A 26429-nucleotide genomic window follows, 5' to 3' on the forward strand; every position below is an offset into this window, starting at 1 on the left:
AATCATCTAACCCCCCCCCCCTTACACACACTATAAAAACAGTCATAATATTATAAAATTTGACCAAGTTTTTGCGACTTATTTCAGTTATTTATAAAACAAAAAAAGTAGAATAGTTTTTTCTAAATGTGTGACTATAATTTTGTACCTTGCGGCATGTAACATATTGGTGAACTACGAGTATTATTCCACCTACGTATAGTATTTCTATTATACACGTCTATATTTCAACAACAATTTAAACCCTGTAAAATGACTTCTATACGGCACGAGTATGGTACATATAAATATAATAGTATATGTCTGTAGGAAAGTATAATTTAGTACACTGCACTACTGGTCCATTGAACATGACGCTTTTCCACTACGTTACATTGTTAGATTTAACGGACCACATCATTACACAAAACTGAAAAACACATTTGAAACTTTGAAGAAAAATTAAACCGATTCACACGTCACGTGTTTGTGTATTTCTACCCCTCGTTAATTTCGTTAAATACGATTGAGAACGGACACTTAAGTAATACATTTGAAAAAGCTCAATTTATATATTTTATTTCTAAAATTAAAATATTTAATAATATTCATCGAACAATATTGATAACAATATTTGGTATAGGTACAGAAAAATAGCGAAAATCAACTTCGAAATGTACACAAAAAGTTTGATGACATAGGAAAGTGGCTTGAGTTGTTAATTGATTAACAAAGTTAACTAAATTATGAATAATTCGGAAATGCACTTATATATTATAGAGTTAATAAACTAAGATAAAAAAAAAAAAAAAAAATTGTCAAAAAATTAAAAGATAAAATAGTTAATTTATTAAAATACAACTATTTAGCATTTATTCGTTTTAACATTATCCAGAAACTTGCACATAATATATTTTATAAGATAAAATTATTTTTGATTGTGCTTTTAAAAATTCATTTCATAATTATTTATTTACACATAACTATTATTGATATTAAAACTTATTTTAACAATATTTATAATTATTATTATTATTTTACATTACATTTAAATGTCTATTTAAAAAATAAAATTCAACGTTCTAAATTATTCGGTAGCCTATATTAAATTATACATGGCAACTTTGCAACGTAAATACGCTCTCGATCGTATTCGTTATTTTGGGCAAGCGAAGAATTCTTTTTGAATTTTAAGTGTTCTCAATCGTCCAGTCATAACAGCCTCAACCGCTCACTATCCATTTATTTTGGCTCTAAAAAATTGATAAAATGACACACACTGAGAATGTTGTACCAGAAATCACGTCGATTCATAAGTGATGCATAGCGGATAACAACGTGGAAAACTGTGTGTATTAGAAGGGAATTGGCTGTAATATCAAGCTAATCGAATTTGAATTAAACCATTGTGTGCAATTACGCTCAATATTTCACGTGCTCCAAATTCAAAATTGTAATAATTTGACATGAAGGCCGTGTTTCTATAATACAGTATAACATCGATTGCGCACAGACGATTTGTATAACAAACACAAGCCACATAATATTATTCAGCACAAATCTATAATTTAGTACATTATTATGCAACTAATCTGAAATACATAGTACTTATGTCATATTATCGTATTCATTTTCTGAATATTTGTTGCTTCGTCAACACAGCTTACAAATATTTCTTTACGTTTTAGAATACAGAAACAAACTGCGTTGTTGGTTGAATTATATTTAACAGCGCAAGTCGTAAATAAAATCCTAAACCAATTTAAAAGTACGAAAATAATTTAAATAGCGTCATACATTTCAACGAGACCGTTATTTTATTATGTTTTAATTCTCCTCTCGATTGTTTTTTTTTCATTAGTTTCATCGTTACATTTATTTTTGAAATAAATTTTAAAACTTTTTTTTTCTAAATAATTCAATTTAAAATAATAAAAAAAAAAAGTTATATTTTATTTATCTCACAACTTTTATTTATTTGGTTATTTTATTTTAGACATGTTAAAAGTTGTTTTTCACGATTTTTTTGTAAACTGTAATATGGGTTATTTTTTATTAATACGCTGGTTACTATTCACGATAAGTTTTCCATAAAATAAGGCTTAACGTTGAAATAAATATATCTGGATTAGAACACATTGGATGGTACAACATTTCTTATCGAATACTTAAATAATTTTGTGCTACATCATGTTAAACAGTTAAGTTTTATACAATACCAAAATCGTATTATAATTTACATATATTTAATTTTTAATAGTCCAATCACGAGAATCTTTAAATTTTATAACAAACTCCATACTTTTAATATGTTAAGTCAACCGTATATCTTTGAAATTTAACATCAACTTTCGAACATGCGGGCATCCGTCGGCCCGTACGTTGTAAAATATGTCATAACGTTAATCTCCCAGTGGTGTTCTCTTCTGACGTTTAATTTAATCAAATTAAATAACTACTGGCTCCTTTTAACTAGACAAATCCCAAAGTTAAGCTAACGAGCAAACAAGCAAGAATATTCCAAGACATTTTTTTCACCCAAGTGACAAGTAATTTGTTATAGGTGTAGATTGTACCATATACATATACATATATTCATTACATTTCTCATTTTGCTAGTCATTTTAAAGTCTAGCACTAAAGGTCATTTCAATTAATATTGTGTATATATATATATATATATAGTAGACTAGTCCACGAGTCATTGTCACCGTTGTTAGCACTGCTGATGGAAACCAAAAACTAAAGATTCACTCCGTATAAATTCTAACGCCCGACTAAAAATATAATATTATATCGTACTATGTTGGTAACCATTAATTTCAATTTGTCACAGAAGTTTTCATATAACAATATAATATAATTTATATACATGTATGTTATATATATACATAGCTTTTTATGTATCGTATATACAATTTTTATTGGTGACGTTTCAGAAAAGTTGTATAGAAATTACGGCTCAAAATGTTCGTGATCCAATATAAGTTTTTGCAACACAATTTTTGTAACTGACAGAAACTAAAAAGAGATACATAACACGATATACGTTCGAAGTTTTGGAACTCGACCAAAAAAAAAAAAAAATAATAATAAATAAAAACGGAGAAAAAGAATATTTGGAAATAAAAGAAATAATTAATATTGCAGACCGGTAAAATTTAACTTGGTCACCGTATTCAAAAAACCAATACAATATACATAATACATATAAAATTATTGTTTATAGAATCGCATTTAAACAATTCTTCATTTTAACAATAGGTATATTATATAAGATATAAAATATTCTATATATATATATATACATATATGGAGAATAAAAACAAATCCTTTATATATAGACTATACTTAAATGTTAAACTTTGCATTTTGTCAAATTAAAAAAAAAACTCCTTGAAATGGTAAGAATAATAATCATGCTTCACAAAACTTAGTTTTTGTATACAGAACAATAACGATGATCGTATAAGCTATTATTCATAAACAGTATTAATTAATACTATCGACAGTTAGATTTTTTGTTTTTAAATCATTTTTTGATAATTTTTATTATATTTATAGATTATGTGTGAGAAACTATTAAATATAGGTACCTACAAATGAAATTAAAAAAATATATACTTATATAAATTTATATAATATAATAATGAGATTTGACAAATGCGAAGGTATACATTTTAATTTCATAAATATTCTTTGTATTTCTTAGATTTTTATTAAATTAATATCAAAGATCTTTTTAATAGAATTTTTTTATGGTAATTATTAAGTAATCATTTTTTTTATTTTAATTTATTCTTAGATAGCTAATAATATATTTATTGAATATTATGCGTACATTAACATTAACATTAACTATCTTAAATTATATTTTAAATATAATTTTTCCTTAATAATTATTTTTAGTTGAAAAAATATTAATTACCTTTTTGCATTATGTATATGTACGTATCTATTCATTTCCATTTTTATTTAATAAAAAACAATTAATTATTTAAAAAATATTCATTGTCTAATTTTTTAAATCTTAGAACTCTGTGTTACGAATGTCTGTAATTATAGTTAGGTAAGTTGTTTTTACATTCTACGCAAAATTCTGCTTATATAGTAACCTCAACGAAACATAAAATACAATAATAATATATTATAATGACATCAAAGTAAGTTAATTTAATACAATATGAATGGCAAGTTTTTTGAATTCGAATTTCCTGTTAAAAGTCGTAAATATGAAACTATAGTAAAAGAAACCTTTCACGAAACGTTTAACTCGTGTATACGCGAATTTTTGATATTTTTAACTTTTCATTGTTATTGTGATTTATAAACGCAACGAAGTGTCAAATGGTGTTAAAAACATAAAATTGTATTTTATAAATATTATTTCTATTATATTATATTATAAAATATACCATACCTATAATAAAATTATAAACTTCACTATAAATTTTTATGATATTTGCCAAATGCCAGTGTATGAAAATATGCAAATAAATATAATTTCAATAGATCGATCATATTTTTATAGTTTATTCTCGTTGTTATTACAAATATCAGTTGTAGTTGATAAAAACTCTAAACAAATTTACGTATAGGTAGAGTACAATTAGATATGAAAGAATTATTTACGTTTGATTATACATGTTTTATAATAAATTGCACAACCATTGACTGTATTATAAAATATTATAATATTATTTTAATTATAGATATTTTTTGTGGTACTACTATATTACGATAGCATCGCATAGGTATTATAATAAATTGTTTGTCAAACACGTTTTTATTAGCGTATGCAACTCTTGAGGTAAGATGAGTATAATTTAAAACAAATCAACTTGGCTACATGTAGGACAATTTCCAGACATTCAGTCGAGCAACGCGCGTGGGACAATTAGATTTGTTCAATTTATGCGTGTTAAATTAAAACTGTAAAATTCCTTTTAGAATGTCGGAATCCGTATTTATTGTAGACGTCGCTGATATTTTATTTTAATTATATTGAAGTCACAGTCGTTATATCATATTGAATATTTAAATATATTATAACTAGTATATTATAATGTTAGATCTAAAATGGTTATTTTACGGAAACGTATTTTTTTCTCCGTGACGCAGAGAAAAATATATCCATCGAAAACGAATTGTATCGTATACCAAAATTGTTATGTTTTAATGAATTACCTGACATATTTAAAAAAAAAAAAAAGGTAATACTGTTAATTATTGGCAAACGCTAGCCCGTTGTAAAAACTGTAACTGGAACCTCGACAGATTTCAGGTGAGACTACATGACGCATAATTATAAAAATTTATAATAAAACGTATATGTGATTTAATGGCTAACGACCTTTTTACGAATACACGAGGAACTCGTCGCGGTCCAATGCCGTGAAAAAAGAATATGCGTTTCATACTTTTTTTTTTCCTCCGAAAACCCCATGAAATATAAATAATAAAAAAAAATAAATGATATCCGTTCTGCGCTACACGATTATCGCGCCCGCACGACGAGCTTGTGAATATTATCACGTCGTGTAATCCGGCTATATAACAGGAACCTTTACATAATGTATACATTATACCTAAATAACGTCATATACACGCCAACCGTACACATATTATAATATAATAATAACACGTAACTGTACAACGCGGGGGTAGTAATTTAGTCACCGCAGCGGGATCTCATTCATTCCTTCGTGGTCGGGGTCAAACACGCCAAAATATATAATGCCATCATCACATTGTTATTGTACACAGCAGTGTGAAACCAACTAATAACGTCGTCGTGTATTTGCGCGTCCGTTTCGTCGCCGATGCATCGGCTAAAATACGTTTAATTTTTTTTGTCTGTGATAACAACGTGAATATTATAATAATAATAATAATAACAATGTACAATGTATACATTATAACGTGTGCATAATAATACAGCCAATTCTCACAAACCGTCGGGGTATAAGCAGCAGTGTTACAATCGACGGCATTCGAGGGCGGCCCGTATTGCAATGATTACGTGCAACGAACAACGGCGCAGCTATAATATTATAGTAGTGCCGGGGAAACTATCGCAGCGTGTATAATACCGTGTGCTGCACGCGAATTAAATTAATTATTTCGATGTCACCTATATTGCGATACGCGACACGGCAAAGATCGTCCAGACGAATTAATTATATGGTCGTAATGAGTTACACCGTGTATGCAGTGTTATACGCGTGTATGGTATACGCACGGGAATGATAATGATATATCAGTATGTGCGTATGTGCGTCTGTTGTGCGGGTGGTTGACAGCATCGAGTGTGCGCGAATCCGCGGATAACCGTATAGCGAATGCAATCACCGTACATTTTAATATATTATTAATACGCAGTGTACCTGCTGAATTGGTATTGAAAAAAAAAAAAGAGAAAAAAATTACAAGGCGCATCGGTGGAATATTATTTTTTAACGCGTTCCAAACGGTTCTCTCGTTGTTACACTCGGTAAGCCCTGTTTAATCGATTTGTTTCTCCATTCGTTGTAAACGAACTTATATGCAGTTTTGCGCCACGACGGACTCGTTTCCCACGCTTATGGAATACATTTAATCGAGTGTGATTCTAATCATTCGGGTCTTATCGATTTGAAACGCCATGTAAAATTTAAAACGTGTACGCATAACACACGCGAAAAGGCACGACGTTTCTTATTGATCATCGTACGTGATGTCCCGCGTGTTAGGCATAATATTGTGGACAAATGGAACAATACCTAGGTATATTCAACCTAGATTTATTTTTAAAAATACAAAATAAATTGTACTTTGAAGTAAACCTATAAAAATACACATTAAATCACGTTATTTTTTTATTTTTTGGTCTATGCATGAATGCAAAAATACTATTAATACTATTTTTATATATTTATGAATCATAGCAGATAATGATATGCAGCTTAAATCGTCTATCCTATGCGCCGTCTTACATATTTTTTCTTACTGTATTATTACGAATAATATTATAATATCAGTAGACCTAAAGTTTATAAATAACCTAACCTAACTCGTGTATGTTTTTGTATTTTGATTTGTGTATGACCATTGATAGAATTCCGACAAATTGTATATGATTGACCATTTCCTTCATTTAATCAGGTGCTTTCAGCATACAGTGTCGATCGTTTTTAGTCATCGACTGTAGTAATTGTCTATTCGAATTAAAACATTTAGAACCAATGAGACTGTATAGAATGGAACAATCTTTGTTAAATCGTGTTATAATAGTTAGTCATTGTAATTGATAACTAACAAAAATGAATATAATATGTCGTTATTTATCTACATAAATTATCATCTAAGCTCTGAAGACTACCGGATGCCTGAACTTAATGAAAGTAATTCTTCAGCCTCTGTGTTGACTTATGATGTGGAATTATAGTGGACTATAAAGTTATTCTTATTTATAATATTTTTAAATCATATAAATATATACTAAATAGTGTTTTTAATAAATGAGTTGTATGATATTAAATTATAAATAAATTAATATCAAACTAACTTATTCTTTCTTCATAGTAAAATAATATTTATTAATAACAAATTAAATATAGTATATATTATATATATATATTTGACTATACATTGTATTTTTAATACTCTTAGATTACATATTATAACCAAGACATTTTTTTTTTTTTTAATAATAATGTTTATTTTTTTTTTAGAAAAAATAGTAAAATGTGAGATATTTATAACACCATAATTATTATACAGTAAAAAAAAAAACTTTAAAAAAAATGTTTTTCTCTATTCTGTTGTTGACATTATTTTAATTTATTTTAATTTGGTTAATGTTTTGGTTCTGTGATGGTAAGTATGTTTTGATAAGCTAAGTCATATCATCGTAAGTCAGAAATAGCATAAATTATATTCATTACTTATTTGTATTGTGTTATAACACAATTCAATAATATACAATGCTATTATTTTCCATTACAAAATTTTACACGATTCTTAAGTTAAGTATAACATATCAACACTTAAGGTAAAAAAAAATTACCTTTATATTTTTAGGATCTCATTTTTTATCGTTTTTCTTAAAAAAACAAACCAAAGTTTTTGACTCAAAAAGATTTCAGAAAACTAGCATACTTAGCTTTACTGTTTTTATAAATAGTACGTTTTGGAAACGACCGATGTTTAAAATAGTTAGAAAGATAATTTTATTTTAAACTGATGTAAAACCTCTAATAATTCCCGTAATGTAATTATTATTAATCGTATAAATGTTTAACGTTCCAATCGCATCACAAATACGCAATGAATCTTCGTTCGAGTATATTTCACTATACTGATATGACATTGTCAAGTGTAAATCTGAAATAAAAAAGGGTTTCAAAAAATTTGATTTATATATATTTTTATAACAATATCGCGTTTTATAACTGTCACTGTTTGATATTGTCAAAATTGATCTCTCCGGTTTATCGCACAAAGCTATCAATGTTATAGGACGACCGACGGGAGGTATGAAAGAGGTCGCGTTTTTGTGGAGCGACCGACACGCATATTTGATCGCGTGACAATTTGACCACTTTTCACAGAAATTTATCGCGGAACACCATCGCATTAATTATTATATACCGTGATAGGGAGATGTCATGTCGTTTATGCGTTTTTCAGATTGATTATTGAACATTAAATTATAAAAATGTTTTATCATTTGTCCTTTTTTTTATATATAAATAATGTGAATTTGCAAAATAAATAAATCTGTTAATTTTGAGTACTAAAATAGTGACATTTAAAATATACATCACAATAATACAGGTAAAGAATATTAAAAGACAAATATTTTTTTAATTGTGATTTATATATTCTACAGAACTTTTTATTTATATCATAAACATATAAACGTACATAATGTTGAAATTAAAATCTAAAAATTAATTTAAATAATTAAGTGATGTCAATTTTTTTTTTTTATTATTTAAAAAGTTCGTTTTCCCACAATCTTACTGTTTATTAATGGAAATTTAAAGATTTTATGAAACTATCCTAAAAATATTTTTAAATTTGTTCTTATGTATTTCAACAAATGTGTAACACGTGTCACTTAAAAGAAAAAAAATAAACAAAACAATAGCACAGTTTATTTTAAAACCAATAACTTCTGTCGTTGTTTCTGATAAAATTCTGAAAATAAACAATGATTTTTTTTTAATTGTTATTTCCAATAACGACAGTAAAAAACGATTACTAGTGTTGGAATTCCAAGCATGTATATAAAGTACGAGTGCAATTATTTAATAAATTGTACGATTCTCGTTTAATTAAACACTCAAGTAGATTTTACAGAGTGAGTAGATTGGTGAAGTTTTTAATGATTCTCTCGTATAGAACAGAAATCCTATCAATATTGTTTAATAGAAAATATTAAAACAACTTTTCTCGCCGAGAATTAATGATCACCTTTACTGAATCTAGCTTTAGTTTTATAATTCAACTAAAAATAGTAGTAATTCATTGTGAGTAGATATTCTATGGTACAAATAGTGTATTATATTAATAAACGATTGTTATACTTAGTAAATGAACAATTTATTTTGAAAAAAAAATGATATATGCTAAAAATTAACAATATAATGCCTTTATAATCATTTGTTATTACGTATCATATTGAATATTATATTGTTTTCAAAAAAAAAATTTTAAATTGGTCAGTTAGTCAATTATCAGTTATCATAAGTGTCGGTAATTATCAAAAACAGTAAACCATTTTCACTATATTAGTGCCTTATTTTAAATTTTCCAAATTTGATTAATTTATTGATTAAAATTATAGGTAAATATTACAACAGTTCGTCCTAAAGATAATTTTTCATTTAGTTATTTATTTCTTTTTATGTATTACCTATTAAATAAATTCACTACAATTTTTCGCATTAATCATAATTGGTAAATCTAAAGGTTTATTTCCATAGTACTCGTTCAATTTACAAAACACCCAAATTTGTTCCATGTTAATGTGATCTATATATAATAAGATTTGTAAAACATATATCTGTAGTCATACTTTCATTGCATATTATTTTTAATGTAAATACGTAAAAAATTCCAACGATTTTTTAGAAAAAAATTACAATCAATTCTGGTATTCCAATTTTTTACGTGGCTGATTTTAAACCAATCCATTATGTACTTGGTACAAGATAAATATACAGCGAGTAGCTAAAATTACTAATGGTTTGAAGTACTTGAGTTTTTAGAGTAAAACGCAATAAAAGCCATACTATTATCAAAAATATATATGTACTTCGTAATTTTATAATTATTTTCTTCATATTTGTACTCGTATTTATATAATATCTTTTAATAATTTAAGTGCTTATTTATTACATTACCTTAAAAGGAAATTTTAACATTAGAATTTAGGTTACTATTCTAATCAAGGTAGGTAACATCGGTACCATATTATGTATAAATTATAAAATACAATATTCAATTTATTTATTATTATTGATGAGTCTTTTTAGATTACGTAGTCATAGATTTAAATTTAATCTTTTGAATTTAATACACAGTGCCAAAATCGGTCATTTATTAAGGGTTATGCAAAGATAATTAATACTCAGAGTACTTGAAATTTGGGTGTCATATATATATCGAATCAGGTGCATTATTAGGTTTGGAGATTAGGATAATAGTACACAATTTCCACAGAAATTATAAATACGATAATGTTAAAACAGAGTAAAAAATGGGATAGTCGGATAATGGTTTTTTTTTAGCCTTATCTTCCTACCTTGTTGTGATTATGTTAAATTCAAGAGATTTTTAGAGGTAGTGTTTATTGGTGGCGAATTTGATCTAATTTGGTATGAAATTTTTGACAAGGTAGGACGACGGACGAAGAGGATAGTTAAAATAATCAGCCATAATATTTAAATTAACAATAGAAACTATGCCGAATGACATAAAAAAATATTAAACAGGTGAATTTTATAAGTTCAGCTTTATCAGCATCAGTAATGACATGACTGCCGTCCAAATTCTTAATTGGTAAATTTAGAGTTTTATATTTACATATTTTTTTTAGTTGTTCTCCTGAGATAACCATATTTTGAAGAAAGATTAGAAAAATAACTAACGAATAACTCAGATTTATGTTTTTTTAGTATTTTTCTAAGATGGCAAGTTAGTTTATTATATTTTTGCTTATTAAAAGATTGATAAGTTCGTTAGTAAAAAGCTCTAGCTCTACGTCTCTACGTTTTTCTACTTTTCTACTTTTTATATATTTTAGACTAAAAGGATAATGAAGTGAAGGTTGATATTTTAACGTTAACGACCAAGCCTCCACGTATTGGATGATTTAAGTAACATCTAGTAATTTTATCTATTAATTAATTTATTACACCTCTTACGAGTATAAGATGAGAAGGAAGAGGAAATTATGTTTAAAAATATCTTTAGGTCTATATAATATCCATATCTAGATCCAAGAATGGGTTATAGCTAAATTTGTCTTCATGATTAAGAATTTTAAAACGATTTGTTGATTTAAACAATAATATAGTTCTTTTCTGCATTTTTACTTGCGTATAACCTGAATCGTTAGAAGTTGACTTTGTTAGGAAGTAGATAGTATTATTTTATTAATAACATTAACAACCGAGTAAAAGTCTTCATTTGGATTCATATTCTCATTTTCGTGATGTCAAGCATAGATTTAGTGGTGCGAGTAATTAAATTGTGTGATTGTTTGGATATATAGTTGTTTTATTTTTGTCAGATTTTTGATTAGGATTTATGATAATTTTGTATTTTGGTGTACCTAGATATAAAAACCAAAAACCGCAACATTTTTATTTTGAGCCTAAAAAGATCGATAGACAAAAACAGCTTATCGGTCATTTCATAACAAATTACCACACATTTAGAGTGGGTTTAAAAATTTTCACTATTTTCACTGAAAATAGTAGAAAATATAAGATTATAAGATAAGTACTATATAGTAATCAGGTCTTTAGTTGCCTATTTATTTTTAGGAGTATTTGTTTCAATTTTGGGAAGATGTTTTATGTGACGGAGATCGTATAAAGTTTTTAAATGACGTCGGCAGTCGGTTTCAGCCAATCAAACTGAAAGTTTAAATTTTTTTTAAAATTAATATTTAAAATTTTTGAATATATATATTATATATATTTTTTGATGAAATATGAGAATGAATAATTATTTATACTTATACAAATGCGTTTTTTGTTTATCGACCTTTTGGGGGTCGAAATCATAACAGTGCGGTTTTGAATGCGACAATTTTTAAAACTGTACGGTTTTAAGCTATTAAATGTGTGTGATTTTAACCTATTAAAAGTGTGCGGTTTTTGGAGTCAACGAATAATAGATAATTAACTGCGGCAATAGTGTATTTTGATAAGACTACCGTCGGTAGTCTGCAGATAAGGATATTCCGTGTATAACAGTAGGTTATGTAATAGTGCTGTGGTACTACGATGACGGATTAGAATAATAGAAAAAAGATGTTATATACATATTTATATTATTCTAAGTTTGAAATAGTAAGAAGTTGAGTATAAATATAAAGTACGAATGTAAAAAATGTAACACTAACACATCCACTATTAATTTTTATCTCCTTGTTGCCAATGGGTGAGCTAATTTATGAACTAAAGCGAACAAATATATGTGCATATCGATCGGTTTCCACTGCGGGACTGAAAAGGCAACTTAATTTACATTTTGCTTATTTATTTTATTATGCTCAAAATCAAAATAATTTTCCATATGTATCTATAGAATAAAAATTGATTGGGGATCAATTGTATGTAAATATAAAATCACGACGAGGCGTGTATACATTTTTATTTTTAATGAAATTTTGTAATAAAGGAATGGATGACAACAGGTCTTGTAAATGAAATAATACAGTTAATAAAGGAAATCATTTTGAATAAAAACTACATACGTGCATGTATGCGAGTGTCAAGTGTGATGTTATATTGCTATTACGCCAGTATAAAACAGGAGCAAATTATTCAACTTTTTAGTACTATACATAATATGGATGGTGGGCTTTACAAACCAGACATATCTCTAGACTCGTTATGAAGAATCGTGCCGAGTTAGTGACAGGACATATATTCATGTACAGTACATGTAGAAACATATGTATCTCACTTTTATACTCTAAATTTAACTTAAATATACTTCTCGTCTAAATCCTGCTCATAAGACTTCACATATATTGTCTAATCTAAATCCACGTTGAACTCACATTTATCTTATTTAAACCCGTTTAAAACTCGTATAACAAATAATACAATAATACATATTATACATAATGTATATTTATGTACATTTTTATTTTTTTGTTTGTTTATTAATTATACATTAACGACTAGTAAATACACATTCCGATGATAACCGATGATATATACTAGTTTTAACCACTTTAAAACATTCTAGAAAATCGATACAAACAAATTTTATAACGGCTGATGTGTCTATTTTATATTCTTTGTGAAATGGTCTTATAAATTATATACGTGTATGAAGATAGTTAATATTTATCTGAAAACAAATGTTAGAAAACAATTTTAGTCAATCGTTTAATGCATGTACTATACAACAAAAAATCCAAACACGACAGTCACCTTAAATATGAAAAAATATAATATAATTTTTAAATATATTTTTATTTTTTTTTTTTGTCACAGAATTTGGCGTTGTATCTAGGACGCATTTGTTGTGACTCTGAAAATAGTAGTAACAACTTTTGAAGAAAATTGTTGCGAATACGAACGGTTATTGGAAAACACTGAAACATTTATAACCACGATACAAAATAACCTTATACCGCAGCTCAACCGAACGGTAACGTCCGGCATGTCAGTGTACGACCACAGTGACATTGTATACCGTACCTGATCGCCGAGAGTGTCCGTCGGTATGGTGAAACGGCCGATGACCGAATACAACACTCCGGTTATTTCACAGATACCTATTATACCGCGACCGCGGTCATGGAACATGGTGACGACGTGTTCAACCACACCCCCACGACAGTCGTTACGTCACTCGATCCCCGGGACTCACTGTACCGGTTGAGCGCCATGGACAACGGCACCGATCCCACGGTCCAACAGGTAATATGAAATATTAATAGTTTATATATTTAATATAATTGTGAAAATAGCAAACATTTGAAATATTTATAGCGTGTATATACGAATAATATGTGAAATACGGAAAAGTAGGGCGTTGCATACGCCAATTATATGACTGGAAGTCTTAAATTATCCTATATGGTCTAATTGTATGGCGAAATTAGTTATCAGTAGAGGTAATTATTGGATAATCGCGATAATAATATCCTTATATTATACTTCTGTATGTGGTTTATATTTGGTGTGTGTAGGTTTAAATGTGCACTGTGTATATACTGCATATAAAATATACAAGCTACTTTTCTGTATGTGTTGAACTTCAGTAATAGCATCAAACTTATATGTATTATATAAATGAAGCTTGTGGTGGAAGTTTGAGATGCATACAACACCACATTAAATGTGTACCACGATAACAAAATACCACGTGTTGTATGAGTTTACATTCAGATATCGTTTAACCGATTCAAAGCACCAAAACCTATTGATATAAACTTAAAATTGAATGAAAAGCTTTGCTTATCATTGACGTTCACCCACAGTCATACGATATTTTGCTCCGTAAAATATGTGGTATTGAGATTTCATTTATTTTGCTAGAATTTTGATCTAATCAATAAACTCGGAACTAATTCGTATAAAGTTCAACCTAATCTTATATGTCTGTAAGTAAAATATATCTTGGTCTCAATAATATGATTATAGTTGGTCGGTATTTAAGTAAGAAGGATATTACCTTATTGTAGGTTATATATTTTTCAATAATTCAAGCCATAACATTCAGTGAATACATAATAGCTCAACTTACCAGAAAAGTAGATTACAGAGTAGTGATTGATTTGTAAATTGGACTTAGACCACAATGTAACTTCTAAATGTTTTTTGAATTTTAATTTCTAAAGTATGGAGCTTGTAACTAAATTGAGATGAGAAAACGTTAAGATAATTTACTATTTGGATGAACTGCTAAAAATATTTCTAAACGCCAATCAGTATGCCTAGAAATACTACTTAACCTTGTTTCAATATAAAAAAAAAAAATACTTTGATCAGATAAAATTGCTATAACGGCAACGCCGGGTGGTTTGAAGGGCTTATAATATAATATTTCGTCATCGTCATCGTCATCGTCCTCGTAATAACCATATTTTCCGGTCATTTTATCCTTCCCACAGTGATGGTTACCCAGACGGACCGTAATAAACCTCCCACGGGTATTATTTAATAACTTAGCGCTGGTCGCGCAGCGATTTAAGCACGAAACCCTCTCATATAGATTATAGATATACTGTTACGATATAATCATTATTGTCTGCAAATTTATTTATCTTAAAACAACCGATCTGAATAATCGATATGAAATTAGCTGATATTAATAGAGAAAAAAAAATCAAAAGCCACAAAATTTGCGAAGCGTGTAAAAAAAACACATTACTGTGCTGTATATTATAATGTTGTAGCAATCACGATTATCTCATAGACCGTACGCGACGTGCGCGTCCACTTGCCCGGAAGTTAAGCGATAAGGCACGCGTGGCATTATAAACGTCAGCTTTTGATTCAACACGATACCGGGTAATGTTTCGTACCTCGTACCTACAACTGGGTTCGACAACGTGTCAGGCATTTGATAGAATATGATTTTTCATAGTTCGGTACAGAATTATTCACGACCCTGGTATGTGTCTCGTATAAAATACATAATATAAATACAATTATAATAATATATAATTTTTTATATTCATGTTATGTTTTGTTACGAATTTTCAAATAACTTATAGGTATGTATTGACTTAATTGAATCGTGTGTCGTTCTGAGGTGTACAAAACACTTTCGATTAAACTACACAGAGAAAATCTTATAGTGTAACATTATAGCTGCCAAGTACATTTGAACGTTCCATATGTATATAATGATATTTTGAGTTTATCCAAAAGAATCGCTTTGAAGAGTGAATAATTATTATTATTTGCGTGTACACGAATTTTCAATTTGTACGTAACTACTAACTACTCGTATTTAGAGAGAAATGAAAAATAAAAACAAATAAAACGTTATGATTTTGTTCATAGTTCCATATAAAGAGAAATAAAATAGTGATTTAGATGAAGATGAGTTCTTGTCCCAACTTCCTAAAATAATTGTATATACATATAAATATATAATAGTCTTCTTTTACCTTTGTACTTAATTATAATATTGTAAAATATTTTAACTTTTGAAATGTAATTTTAATTTATCACGTTGTGAATACATTTTGAAATATAGTCTGTCTTTGATCCTCCATTTGAGATGGCCTTTGATTACTTAAAACAAATAATAAAATATTATATTAATATTTAAACTAAAAATACATTATAAATTAATTTTTAATTTTTTTTTCAACAGCCACTCATTAAAATTGTCAAAAGTAATCTTATAATATTTCGTTTAGTGAATTTAACAATTTATTTATTAAATGGTAAATTAAATATATTATATTTACGTGTATTGTACAGAGTTTGGAAAAATAAATGTATTTACTTAAATTTAATATGGCGCTTACAAACGAAAAAAATATTAATCGTTTTTGACATTCTTATCTCCACTATGCAAAGTATATCAATGTATATTTTTTTGAAGAGTTTACATATATAGTGTCTAACTACACCAAACCTATTTTATCTGAGGGGAAGTACAGCTTATAAATGAATATGCTATAGGCAAAAGTTTAAATCGGGCAAAACTCAGAAATGCCAATATATTTTGTGTAGTTCCAAATGCCATGTTTATGATGGTTCTTATATGACTTGTAGCAACAAATAAACAAAAAAAAACATTTTTTTAATTAGATGTACTACATTTTTTAATTTTTTTAATTAAAGTTATATTATTTAAGCGTATTCAATTACATTTGTACAGTAATTATTATTTTATAATTATAATAAATAACTATACGAGTACCGAACATCATTATACTTTTATTATTATTCAAGCGTATTCAATTATATTTTTACAATAATATTTATTTTATAATTATTTACGTTTAATATTAGTACAGGTATTTAAAACGCGACCGTTTTGACCAAATTAGGATGGTCACAACTTGGTTTACACGGACAAATTCCGAAATATGACGTTTTGCACAAAGATTATAGGCTTTCGCGTTTTGCCCTATTTCAACTTTAGCCCATAACATATACATATTATGTATTACGAACGCTAATAAATGCAGTAATATTCAGTATGTAGTTTTATAATATTATTGATGAAATCGTATGTTTTATATATGGCCGTAAATATGTTTAACTATGTAAAGTGAATTATGAAAGCACGTGTTAAGTAGTTGTAACTATAAAACGCTGTATATCCTCAGAGTGGTGTATGAGCGATAGATACATACCCGACGGTAGAGTACGAAAGGATTTTTATGTTCAATTTGACAAGATACTTGGTCGTATCAAGTATAATAAATTCAACGTTATGTAAAAATGAAATATCCATAATAAAATGTAATATGTTTATATACGGGGATTTCAAATTTTGTTTGATAATAATGTTGAGAAGTAAATCAGCAGTTCCACGATTCTAATTTTTTCCGTTCACAATTTATAACAACATGTATAAATTAAGTTTTTGGAAAATAAAATGTAATACAATTTACGTTATTACATCCACTTATTAATTAGTGGCTACAAATTTAGTTAATGAATTACCATCATGAAGTTAACGAAGTACTAACCAATACAATCTATCAATAAATACATAATATTAGTATTGTAATTATATTATTGTATACGACAAATGCTAGACAAAACTTAATGTACATACTTTATTCATATAATAACATTATCGTGGCTTAAGTAAAAAATTGAGCATTGAAAAAGAAAAAAATATAATGAGACCTGATATAAACAAGTAGAGAATATTAAGAGTATGTAAAAATATTAATAATTGTAAAGTCCGACTATATTATTATATAATCATTAAACAGTTTTGAAAAAAAAAACCATGATATATAAACACAGGTAATTAAAATGGTTCGGAATAAACGACAAATAATACAGTCACATGTATTAAATTAAATAATTTTGAAACATTTTAACAACGAAGATCACTTAAAATATTATAATTTCAAATTATAATAAATACAATTTATCAATAATAAGACATAATTTAAATAATATTATCACCGTTAGTCGTATTTTAAAAAGTGACCACAGCTCGATAACGTAAGATACTCATTATTTAAAACACTATTTTATTATTCTGATGTTATTTTGAATCGTTAATAAACAACTAATTTGATTATTTAAAAATATATACTTTTTGAGTACTTTGAAAAATATAAATTGACTGGATGAGTAGTTTGTAAATTATAAAAACTCTATAGTTTAGTTGAGCGGAATGGAGTATTACAAATTTACAACATAAGTACTCCACAATATGTTGGTCCACTTTTCCACTTATCAAAACTTTAAACTTATACCTATAAATTATAACTTACTAATAAACTATTTATTAGAAATTGTATTTTTATAGATCGAAGTATACTGATTAATGTTTTGCTTTGAAACATAAAATTAAAAATGTAAGTTGTTAAATTCAATAGAGTAAAAAACTTAAATATTATACTAAATAAATTGTTTCTTAAAATTGTTGTTTATTTATATAAAAAAAAAAAAAAAACATGGTTGCTTATAGGATTTTAAATCGGAATATTAAACTCGAAAATTTTCAATTTCTTTAAATTCTTAACAGATAAATCTAATGATTGTAGAATTGTTTGATTGCTATGAAATACAACATACATTCAAGTATGCTAGAATTATATTTTAAATACTCGATATAATTAATCGCACTAAATAAGGTTATTGATATATATATATTTTTTTTTATAAGGAAACGCTATTTACTGTGACAATTATTATACAATATTATGCATATATTATTTTACTTGTAAGATAATTTTTTTTAAGGCATACAAAAGTTATACATGTAATAACATATTATATATTATTTCTGTGTACATATTTTAATAAAGCTTGACAAATTGAATAATAAAAGCACAAGCAGTGCCAGTGCGTTATACTCTAAGCGTTTGAGCCACCACACCTTGTGATCCCAGGGTAAGTCTTTCGGCACAGAATTTCTATGAAACGATTATGAGATTTTTAGTATTATTTTCTCGTAAATCACAAGTATACACATATCAGATACATTAGAATCAGTACATTAAATTTATTTTTAGATATGTTATAATAGCATATTGGATAATAATCTATTATAAGAAACTATTAACTTCTTACTATATCATTAATAATATAATTTAATAATTTATATTCGACAGAATTTCATTACTGTGTATATATTATTATATTATTAAATAAATAACTAGTATATCTATTATATTTAGTTTGGATTTAATTTGTTGATCGAGTTTTGTTTTAAATGGTAATCTCTTAATACCTATAAATAGACTTTAACAATTACAATGGTTAATCCGTTAAACGCCTGTAGGTTGATGGAACTGATAAAAACGTATATATAATAGAAATGTTATAAAACAATTTGTTTTGTACATTAACGTCATCAAATTTTTTGGTATTCCTATTTTAGCGCTATTATTTATATATTTGCTAGGTATCTCCACCTTCTATCACGGTATAAGCCATGGAGGATCATAAAGTTCAGCCTCAGATTTAGAATTATATCTATTGTGAAATGTCATCCGATAATACGTCCAATTAAGTCCGATAAAATGGCTAGTTGATATATGATTTTTATATTGTTATCTTATTTACGTCATTCTTTATTAATGATATGAAATAAACACAGCATAGGATGAGATAACTATATTCAAATAAAATATAAATTAGTGGTTTAGTCGATAAATCGGTACTAGGAAACGAAATAAAATTATTATTTGACAATAATAATAATAAAATGCATACACAAATTAAATTATAGTAAAATACGCGTGTTTATAGTTAGTTATGAATAATTATAATGTAACTGTTTAGCTTTTAATATTAAATTCAATAAATAAAATAAAAATATTGTTTTTGGTTTCAATTAGTTATTAATTTTCGGATTCAATCAGATTATTGTTTGGGCTATCAAACGATTGGACCTTTAAATCTTTATACCTTTTTGGCTGAACGATTAAAAACATTTAAAATTCACAAACTACGCTTATCCAAAAAAACAAATAGATTGAGAATAAATTTACGTAAACGTTAACGTATAATTTAATTGCTGAACATGCTGAATTTTTTAAACTAAAAATTAAGTGTAGTTAAGAAAAAATAATAACAATACAAATATTGTTAAATTAAATTATAATAAATGTATATATACATAACGTGTGTTATAAATTATCAAAGTCGTAGTCATAATTATAATAATATTATAAACGTAAAAGAAATATTGCTGTATAAATAATGAGTTAATAATTAATAAATTTTAATAAATTACCTATTATAATATCTATAATGTTTACATTTTTAAATAGCTTTATCGAAACGTATTCTAAATATTTTACCTATTATATTTATATTGCATTTTTCTCTATCATGTATATTATTCTATTTATTTTTATTGATTACTATTTTGTATTTATATTTTTTCGGTAATTCTTTTATTTTTTTGGTTCACCTTGTTTTTATCTTAGCGTTACTTCTAAAAACTCATCTTCGACCTCTACATTGCTAAAAAATATGTAATTACCTAAGCTAATTTTCTAGGTTATTAATTGTGTTGTATGCATTTCGAAGTGGATTTTTGACATGAATCAGGACTCGTTCCAAATATTATCATGGTCAATCGTTAAAATATTGAACATAGCATCATCGGAAAGAAAATACATATAAATTGAGTTTTCTCAATCGTGTATTACTTGGAATTCCGGCGTCAGTCGTTTTTTACCCATTTATCAGACTATAAATTTAGGTATAAGTTTATTGGACTCATCCGGGGTTATACTCCACGTCACAATATCCTCTGAAAACCCTATTCACCCTCGGTATCCACCTAACGTTTATTTAATAATAATAATAATAATAATAATAATAACAACAGTATACACACATACTAATAATGACCACGTGATCGTATTGTGTAGGTGACCGGTGACATGATGGACTGGTCCGATTACGTGTCGGTAGCGCTGAAAACGTCCATCATGGCCATCATCATACTGACCTCGATTGGCGGCAACCTGCTGGTGATCGTATCCGTGGCCCGACACCCACGGTTGCGGGTGATCACCAACTACTTTGTCGTGTCGCTGGCGTTCGCCGACATGCTGGTGGCCATTGTGGCCATGACGTTCAACGCCAGTAAGCTGATCAGCGGCAAATGGATTTTCGGGTACTTCATGTGCGACGTGTGGAACTCGAGCGACGTGTACTTCTCCACCGCGTCCATACTTCACCTGTGCTGCATCAGCGTGGACCGGTATTACGCCATCGTCAAGCCGCTCAAGTACCCGGTGCTGGTCACCAAGCGGCTGGTGGCGTTCCTGCTGCTCGTCACGTGGGTGGCGCCCGGCATCATCGCGTTCGTGCCCATCTTCTACGGTTGGTACACCACCGACGAGTATCTAGCATACCGGATGGCACACCCGGACGACTGCGATTGGGTGGTGAGTGTTATAATAATACATCGATAATCAATTGTGATGAGGTGGGGAGGTAATTAACCAAATAGAGGGTTAACTTATTAATAAACTGCCCAGTCGTTTAATATTATAATAATCAATAACTTACTCATTTGACTAGTTTAGTCTATTGTAAAAATAGCTTAGTTTTTTTTTTTTAATTCATTTAAAAAAAATCATTGGAGTTATAATCAAAAATTTTTTTGAAATTGTCCGTTTTAATCGTTATTTATACATCAATTATCACTATGTACACGGTTTTAAATAAAAATAATTTATAATAATTGGTACTATAATATCTGTCGTGTTCCTTGATAAAATAATAGTTTATATAGTTAGGCACAAAATACTCTTCATATTATGAACCACGAACTAATCAAAAAAGTAGATTTATTTTTGAACTTAAAAAATAAAGTCTTGTCAACTTTTAACTTCTAACTTGACTATCTTATGTTCACTTGCATTAACTTGAGTTAATTATTTCCAATTATTTTCCTACCTAGTATATTATATGGTACATGAGTTTAATGGTTGCAGGGTACACATTAGAGTAAATATATTTTTGTTCGTATCATCAACTGGTAGTTGTATGATTAGTAAGTTATAACTAGTTATCGTTGGTAGTGCAAAAATTAATTAGGTACGCTAGAATTTAGATTGATACAAACCACGTTATTGAACAGACCAACAGAGAATTTATAAATGTTCAATAATCATTTTTTAGATATTGTGATATTAGTCGAGATATCTGAGGGATAATTATTATTAAATTTTATTAATATGTCAAATAAATCGTCAAAAAAAAAATATATATATATATATTAAATATGTAGAAAGCATTAAGTAGGGAAAATTGTTTATTGTGTTAGATTCCGAACTGAGTGATGAATATATTTTTGTTCTTTTATTTTAATAAAACTATAGGTATATTAAAAAAAAAGACACATAAAATTAACAAATATTTGTCAGAGATAGCTTAATTATTTTAATAAAAACTATGACAAGTTTAGCAAATTAAATTTTTTTCATAATTTATATTAATTTTAATGCATTTTTTTTATTCTAATGTATAACAATCTTTACTTCTTTTAACAAATGAATTAGATTCTGAAAAAATCGTTTCGTGGAAAAAATATGTAAGGGGGGTCGTTTGTATGATAAATAATTTTTATAATTTTAACTGACGATCTTACACTTCATATTCACAGACTGTAATATTATTGTTATTATAGTATAATTACGATAGTAAAACATCATTGATTATAAAAAAAAAATAGAATAAATTCAATATATCAATTAAAAGTAATTTGTGAAATATATTAATGGCAAACATTTGAAAATTACTTTTGAAAATCCTGCTGAATGCATTATTATTACATCTGTTAACTTTTCAAATACTATAGAAATAATTTTATTAAATTCGTGTTCTAGTTTAATTAATATCTATATTTATATTTTGTTTTGGACATAACTCGCGTAGCAAAAAGAAAGTATCGAACGCACATTTTATGTACCTATGATTAATTTATCTAATGGACATAATTAGTTAGTTCAAAAAACAAGGTTCGAATATAATATCATATGATGCCTCGTTTGCTACAGTTAAGTATAGTAACACAATAATGATTACGTATTTCACACACAACGCCGTAGGTGTTTTTTACTTTCCTGTTATCGTTTACATTTATAAAGCGACATGTTTTTGCATAAACAAAAATATATTTTCATACATGTATAATTTTCATATTTTTTTACAAAACTTCTACAAAATTCCCAAGACACAAAATTAAATCTAAAAAAAAAATTTAAATTTCTACTAGATACCAACTGAGAATATTATAAAAATATTTAAATATGACCTTAAAATAAAGTATAAAAGTTTTCTTTATTTTTTGGTTTTTACTATAAAAAATGATCGTACCTTTTTATTTTAAAAAAGCTATTATATTAGTTTGAAATAGTAAAAAATATTTAATACTCCAAAATTCTAATACATTTTGGTTTCTTGTGAATGTAACCACTACTTTACCCACTTTTATACAATATGAGTTGTTTGTTAGTGTATATTTAAGAAGACGATTTATTCAAAAATCAATAAAAGATGTTTTTGCTACGTTACTTTAGAATCCTATTCAAAGTAAACAGTTTGTTAAAACTAAATACATAATTTCTGTTCTCAATAACTCAAATAAACAGTTATATGACATTGGTTTTACGGACTTATTAAATCAAACTCAATGTAAAATTTATTAATAGCTGGCTAAATATTATAACTACGTAAACAATATCTATTTTATGATATCTGTGTAATACACAAAATAAAAAATAATTATACACATATATTTTTGTTTTCGTGGTGCCTTTAGAAAATTATAAACTTAGCTATATTATGAATAAGTAATACACATTACTATCCTTGTTTCTATCATCACGTTATTTCAATGTCTATTAGAAAAAAAAAATCGAAATTATAAATATGTTTTACAATATTGACTATGGAAAATTAATTATTACTAATACTTTTTAATCCTTGTAGTACAGTTTTGAGATTAGAACAATCTGATTCTATAATCAATATAAAAATAATGGGTATTCTATAAAACTCTTCGAAATTAAAAAGAACTTAAATCAATGAATAGCACGCATGTCAACCTTTTCAATGTCAATGGATAATGTAAGGATAGTGCTTATATAATGATATAATATTTGATACATTTTGCATAGAACAAAATAAACACACTACACTGTTCAAAACTCTGATATCTACGCATAGACAGTGTTATTAGTAAAACGGAAAACAAAACAGACAAAAGACTTGTGTCACTATAGAGCTGTGCTAAAATAAATGCATAGGAAACAATGTCTCATGGAATAGCTTTGTGACGTTTTGGATTCCATGCAATTTCAGTTTGTTTTGTTCTATTGTGTATTTTAATTACGTGGTTTTATGTAAAAAAGGGAAAAAATATATTAATTGCTTAAGTGAAGCTGAAAAATTAAAAATCCTACAACTAAGCATTAGCAGTTGCTCGTAAAAGTACGTTTATATTTTATCTCATATAATATTTACCATAATCAAGTAATACATTATTAATCAGTTATTATTATATTATTGTAAATTTATTCTTTTAGCGTTTGGTTGGACAAAACAATTATATTTCTTTAATGTATAAAAACATTTGTTTTGTTTCTCGAGAAAAATATATTCATATTATTTCAAGTATCCCAGAATTCGCAACAATTAGTTTATTTTAAATAAATCGATTTAATTGGGTTTGTATAGCTGATGGCAAATTTTGTCGAGAGAGTTTGAATAATATTTTATTTTAATACAATCTGAGGTACAAATTGATTTATATTTTGCATCTAATAAGAACATGGATTTATTTTTATTTTTAAGCTTATATAATATATGTATAGGGTGATTTACCAAGCATGCAAACCTCCATTTCTCCTTTAACAATAAATTTATTCAAATTAAGTATGATTTTTGGAGTTTTCAAATATACTTCAAAACTTTTGTTTTTTTAAATGTGACCCCTATTTTTTACTGCAAATTAATTAGTTTGTAATGTTTTCGAAAATTTTGATCTACCTAATAAAAAATTAGTATGAGTTATTTTTTAGTTATTAGATTGTTTATACTAATACTCGTAATACAAATTATATTTCAAAAATATAAAATAGAAGTGTTATTGGATCTAATATTTATTTAGCGAGAACTATTTTTACAAATTATTAAGGTTGATAAATTAATATTAATTACTACAATTTTCAAGTTACTATATTCCCTAGGTATATTTTCCAAATATTATCATGTATCTATTATAAAACTCAAAAACTACTCGTTTAAATTTTGATTTTGGTATGTTAATATTTTTAAAACAATTATCTGCTAAAACAAAATACTGTAAAAGAGGGTATTTTTATTACATACAACAATTATAATACATAAATAAACGAAGGTAATTATTCTGTTTTAATTGAAAATAAAATAAAATTACTATTACCTATTTATGGATCCTATTGATCGCATCGCCTCCCATCATTGAATCAGCAATTGATTATTTTATTATACTCAGACTAATTGTACTCTTATAAAGTTATAACACAGCAATATTACAAAAATATATTCTTATTTACCATTTGAAACCACTGTATTGTTTCTAAGAAATATCTTATTATTTATGTTTTACGCATATATAAAGTATTTCAATTGTGCTAAAGGGTGTATAAAAATAACGACTTTGTTGTGAACATAAAATACTACTAAATATTTGAATTACGGTAGTGGTTGTTATTTACTGATGTTTTCGTACTGAACTCAATATTGAGTTGTCCGTTTCCGTGTATTTATCGATGATATATTGTGACTTTATTTTACTTTAAAACATAGTAATGAAACAGCAAAAACAAAACAATATTGTCGCAATCTTGAAAAAATGGATTTGTAAAGTGGCTTCTTATCCCTGATTGCTTAGAAAATTTTAAATTAACAACATCTAATAGGTATTAATTAATATTCTAGTAGGTATATTCGAAACGTTTTTAAATAAATTTTAAATATCCAAAGTTGCACAACAGCACAGCCATTGATTAACCCACTTCTTTCTTAGCATACTCTAACGTCGCA

General features: G+C 27.0%; 1 protein-coding gene across 4 annotated transcripts in view; it reads left to right on the plus strand.

The window, feature by feature from the left end:
- Nucleotides 1-26429, plus strand: part of LOC113551315 (octopamine receptor beta-2R-like) — a 172239-nt gene that overhangs the window by 125580 nt on the left and 20230 nt on the right. For all 4 annotated transcript variants that reach the window (XM_026953489.1, XM_026953486.1, XM_026953487.1 and 1 more), the window contains 2 exons: nucleotides 13707-14135; nucleotides 21260-21781. In XM_026953489.1, coding sequence (XP_026809290.1) covers nucleotides 14013-14135; nucleotides 21260-21781 — 645 coding nt within the window. In that variant the 5' untranslated portion in view covers nucleotides 13707-14012. The remainder of the gene's footprint in view (nucleotides 1-13706; nucleotides 14136-21259; nucleotides 21782-26429) is intronic.

This window comes from Rhopalosiphum maidis, chromosome 2 (assembly GCF_003676215.2).
Source record: "Rhopalosiphum maidis isolate BTI-1 chromosome 2, ASM367621v3, whole genome shotgun sequence".
Taxonomy (NCBI): domain Eukaryota; kingdom Metazoa; phylum Arthropoda; class Insecta; order Hemiptera; family Aphididae; genus Rhopalosiphum; species Rhopalosiphum maidis.